The 5,501-nt window shown below is 36.7% G+C and overlaps 1 protein-coding gene across 1 annotated transcript; it reads left to right on the top strand.

Moving 5' to 3' along the window:
• Window positions 1–1,173: 1,173 nt before the first annotated feature.
• Window positions 1,174–4,724, top strand: LOC145042382 (protein NLP1-like). Its single transcript, XM_078990784.1, has 6 exons — window positions 1,174–1,331; window positions 1,459–2,355; window positions 2,565–2,612; window positions 2,701–3,616; window positions 3,717–4,081; window positions 4,172–4,724. The coding sequence occupies exons 2-6, from the start codon at window positions 1,708–1,710 to the stop codon at window positions 4,547–4,549; spliced, it is 2,355 nt and encodes a 784-aa protein (XP_078846910.1). The 5' UTR covers window positions 1,174–1,331; window positions 1,459–1,707; the 3' UTR covers window positions 4,550–4,724.
• Window positions 4,725–5,501: the final 777 nt, after the last annotated feature.

The following is a 5,501-nucleotide window of genomic DNA, read 5'->3' as shown; positions in this document are numbered from 1 at the left end:
AACAAAAATTATGACACATCTTAATTATTTTTAGTGAGCTACCTTAATCTTTTGACAAAAAAAAAAAAATACAAATAAGTCAAGATTTTAAAGCCCATATTTTTTATTTCAGTAGTCTAAATAACTAATCCATTCAAAGTACCGAATACAATAAATAAAAGAAAAAAACGGAAAAAATCGTTAGAGGTTGTTTCCTTCTCATATATTGAAAAATAGTGTTTTGAAAGTATTAGTCAAGATATAAGACCTTGATGAGTATAATTGTAAAAACTTTATTATTATCAAAATAGTATTTTTTTAATTTTTCTTTTTTGTTTTTCTATCTATTTATTTAAATATTAATCTATGTTAGGCCTGCCAATCGTGTCGTGTTCGGGTTGGCGTGTCGCGGGTTGGCGGGTCAAAATATGTCAACCCAAACACGACCCATTTAAATATACAGGTCACGGGTTGACGAGTTTGGAACATAAACCCATATATGACCCACCAACCCATTTATTTATACGGGTTCACAGGTTGGCAGGTTCGTGAGTCAGATTTGGGTTCGTGGGTCCAAATTTTAGACATTTAAGTCTTAAACATCCAAATGAAAATTAAAAACATTTATAGAAACATTTTATAGACTTAGCTTTAGAGGTTACGACTTACGACCTTAGACCATCCATCACGAGTCAAAATATCAAAATAATCAAATGGTCTATGAATCAATGGTATATATTATATAATACTTATTAAATATTAATACTTGATATATAAATACATTTAAAAATAAAATAATTTTTTTATTGAGAATATAAACGGGTTGGCGGGTCAACCCGTTTATTTTTTGAGAAACCCATATATGACCCGTTTAATAAACGGGTTGGCGGGTTGAAAAACTAAACCCAAACTCATTTATTTCGTATCGTGTTGCAGGTTGTATCACGGATCGTATCGACAATTGCCCGCCCTAATCTATGTGGTTTTACGTTATAGATTCCCCACCAACATTCATACAATTTTTTTTTTCTTCCTAAAAACTGTTTTAGGGACAATTTTATAACTATAAGGACCACTTGTGAAATTTTGTCAAGGAAATAATTTCTAAACTGTCCGGTATTGTTCAATGGCAGTGGTGCACGGATATATTAGTGTGTATTTTATAATCTTACGTCATCTGTTGGTCTGCTTGCAATCCTTGCCTTCCTCTATAAAAGACCAGCAGAAGCGGAAACTTGTGTATGTCCAACCTATTTCAGGATCAGTGTCTGCTCGGATCTCACTTTCTGATATTGAAAGTCTATCTGATTCAATTCATCTTTCTGAGTCATCCTGCTTCACTCAATTCTCAGGTGAGTTGCCGCTTTTGCTTTTCATCTTTATCCGTTATACTGTGTAGTCTCAATGAACTTGTGGTTTTTTGTTTGATTTTTCGTTGATGCTTGGAAATCTTGCTGAGTTGCGCTTGTAAATATGCAGTTCTTCCGAAAGCATAATGTTTGTGAGACATGGACACATCTGGTTTTTGAAGAAAGACGATAAGAATTCCTGGAAATTGCTATTTTTGTTTTACATATACGTGAACCTCCTTCGCTCCGATCCCTAAAATCCTTTTTTTTTTTCAGCTACTGAAAGCCTGAAACCCCAAATCATCTTTTTTTTCCCTTGCTTTTACAACCAAATTAGTTGTTACAGAACTTTGACTTGAAAGAAGAAAGAAAGTTCTTTATGGACGATCATACCACGATGTTTGGATCCGATTTTGATTGCTCTGATCTGTCTTCTTCAACCCTTTTGGATTTTTCACCTTCTTACTTTAGTTCCACAGACGTATTCATGGGATGTTTTGATCCAATCGTTTCCCCAGAGGAAACAGATATGAACCCTCTTGATGACTGTCACGAGTTCTTTGATGATCGATTGATTCAAGCCTTTGACTATCTGAACGAAAAATGCATAATGGACACAGATGTTCTTGTTCAGCTATGGCTGCCAGTAATTAGCCATGGCAAACGAGTCCTAACCACAGAGAACAAATCATTCATAATTAACTCAGATAACACAAACCTCTCAAATTATCGAGAGGTTTCCAAGAACTACCGATTTGCAGCTGAGTATGATTCTAATGATATGATCGGTTTCCCTAGCCATGTTTTCATGAAGAAGTTTCCCACATGCACTCCAGATCTTCGATTTGTTGCAGAAGGGGATGACCCACGTGTGATTTATGCTCAAAAACTCAACCTTTGTGGGTGTCTCAACCTCCCTGTCTTTGAATTAGATGGTGGAACTTGCTTGGGTGTCGTTGAGGTGGTGACTACTTCCCGGAAAATCAACCTCCGGGATGAACTCGAAAACATCTGTAAAGCTCTTGAGGTCTCTTTCTATCTTCTTTTCTCTACAGGTTCCTGTGTTTCTTGCTTCATCGTCTTAGGTTTAGATCATTTACATCATATTTTTTTTACTTTCAATGACTCAGAACGCTTTCATCAAGGCACCAGTGAAAATCCTTTTTTTTTTTTTTTTTTTTTTTTAATGAGTTGACTTCGTCGTTCAAGCTTTTCTGAATCAACTTTTGCTTGCAGGCTGTTGATCTAAGGAGTTCGGAGTTCTTGATCCATCCAAAGCAAAAGGTATGAACACATTAAGAAACTCATCAATGAAAGTACATTGAATTTAACCCTTTTCTAATAATATCTCGTGTATGTTTCTGTTTATCAGGATTTCAGTGGACCATACGATGCTGTACTTTCGGAGATTCAAGATGTTTTGAGAAGCATATGCAATACTCTCAATTTGCCATTGGCTCAAACATGGGGCCCATATGAAGGCAGATCCGGACCCATTTCCGTGATCGAATCCGCTTCGTATGTGTACGATCCGGAGATTTTAGGGTTCTTTGAGGCGACCTCCAATCAGCAGCTTGTATCAGGAGAAGGTATTGCTGGTAAAGCGTTGGGTACAAACCAACCTTGCTTTACTGACATTAATGATTTTTGTAGGACTGATTATCCGATAAGTTCTTATTACGGCCTGAATGCTGCCATGGCAATACGTCTCCGTAGCACCTACACGGGACCCACCGATTTCATCCTCGAGTTTTTTCTCCCCCGTGATTGCAAACGAGATGATGAACAAAAACAGATCGGAACCTCGATAATTACGATGATAAAACACGTTTCTTGGAGCTTGCATTTGATAAACGATGAAGAGCTAGTGAAAGACATTAATACCCGTGATGAATCTTGGATATCAGATATGGTGGAAGCCCGGGAAAGGGGCGAAACGGTCATTTTGTCGATGGGGTGTCAGAAGGAAGAACCACAAGAAGAAACAAATACACGAAATGAATCTTGGATTGCGGATATGATTCAAGCTAGGGAGAGGGGCGAAAAGGTCATTTTGTCCATGGGGTGTCACAAGGAAGAACCGGAAGAAGAGTTTCAAGTGATAAACCAATTTTATAACGGACTCGAAAATCAAAGTTTTCTCGAGTGGGGAACTGGAACCGGATCAAGAGGCCAATCAAAACGGTCGAGCATAAAAAATCGGGTGAAGACAGAGAGGAACATAAGTTTGCAAGATCTCCAACAATACTTTCCGGGAAGTCTTAAGGACGCCGCTAAAAGCATTGGAGGTTAGATACTTTCATACTTTCATAATTTCATTTTTTATTCTGAAAAACACTTCTACATTAAAACCATTTATCGTTCCCTAATTTTCCTCATTGTTTTCAGTGTGCCCGACTACATTAAAACGAATATGCAGACAACACGGAATCATGAGATGGCCATCTCGAAAGATCAAGAAAGTAAGCCATTCTTTAAAGAAACTCCAACTCGTTATCGACTCCGTTCAAGGTGCTGAGGGGATGATCAAACTCGGATCATTTTATACCAATTTCCCGGAACTAAACTCCCCAATTTCACCTACCACTAAACCAAAAGTCAACAATCGGGTCAATCACTTAAAAAAATCCCAAACACCTTCAAATTCTTCATCTTCTTGCAGCCGCGATTCAAGTAGTTCATCCGGAAACGCCTTTCTTGTGCATACGGAAAACGTTCGCGGGTCGCAAAAGAGAAACTTACCTGTAAACCAGGTAAGCCAATTTCTCATTCATAGTACACTTCAATAACATAATTTTAAATATACTAAAATTAGTTTTCTTTATTTTATTATGTGAAAACAGAGCTATAACAACATGAATGGCTTGCTGTCAACACCAAAAGACAAACTAGTTGACGATCATCGGTTTACGGAGGCTATCCCACCAACACTGAATGATGAAGGAATTTTTAGAGTAAAAGCTACTTACGGTGACGAGAAAATCCGGTTCCGTATGTCAAAAAATTGGGGTTTCAGGGATTTGCATCAAGAGATTTCGAAGCGGTTTAATATATATGATATGGGAAATATTAGGATCGAGTATATAGATGATGACTCGGAATGGGTACTTTTGGCATGTGATGATGATGTTGAGGAATGCATGGATTTACATACATCTATCAACAATCAAACGATTAAACTCGTTGTTCACGGGTCTACCCACCCATCATTCATGTGGTAGTTTTTGAAGTTAGGGAGTAATTTATGTACCCATAGGTATCCGATATTGGTGTTATTAGCCGGTGGGGCCTTTTGGTTGTTTTAGTATAAAGTACAAAAGTTGCTCCTTAGTAGTTAAAAGTGGGGATCCTTTTGTATGATGCTCTTTCTCTCAATAAAATTTGAGATTATAATGAGTAGAGGATTTGAATTGTATCTAAAATTTAAGCAAAAATTCAATGTGAATTTGAGATATTTGTGAAAAGAGGTTATGTTCTCACGGCTCACGGCTCATGGTGCATATGCTTTAAACAATCATGACATGTTTTACCTAGTTTATTACTATTAAAATAAAGTCTTTAAATGTTGATTCAAAGACATTGCATTCATCTATACCGGCATAAGGGTGGTTCGGTGACTTTAAAGACACATGAATATCGAAACAAAAGAGTAAAAGGGATTGTGTTGATGGTGCAGAATTCATTAAGAAAAGTTGGCTCTTGATAAACCTTGTGCGGTGAGGTGGTTCGTATGTCACCTAATTTGAAGAGCGTTTGAGCTTTGTTTAATTCATCTACTTTATGCTACCATATAAAACATATATATATATATATATATATATATATATATATATATATATATATATATATATATATATATATATATATATATATATATATATATATATATATATATATATATATATAGGGTAAAGTTCATGTGAGACCACTGTATTTTGTAGGGGTGAGCAAACCCAAACCAAGAAACCGAAAAACCGACGAAACTGAAACCGAAGCAAAACTAACGGTTAGGGTTTGAATTTTCTAGAAACCAGAAAGTCGGGTTCAATTTCGGTTTTTACCTAGAAACCGACCTATCCAACCCAAGAAACCGACCAATACTTAAAACCGACAAACCGCCCCAAGAAACCGATCCATCCAACCCAAGAAACTGACCCATACTTGATTGTGTTT

The sequence above is a fragment of the Lactuca saligna genome, chromosome 4 (genome assembly GCF_052625555.1).
Source record: "Lactuca saligna cultivar CGN05327 chromosome 4, ASM5262555v1, whole genome shotgun sequence".
Taxonomy (NCBI): Eukaryota; Viridiplantae; Streptophyta; class Magnoliopsida; order Asterales; family Asteraceae; genus Lactuca; species Lactuca saligna.
Note: the sequence above shows the minus strand (reverse complement) of the source record. Positions and strands in the feature narration are given on the sequence as shown.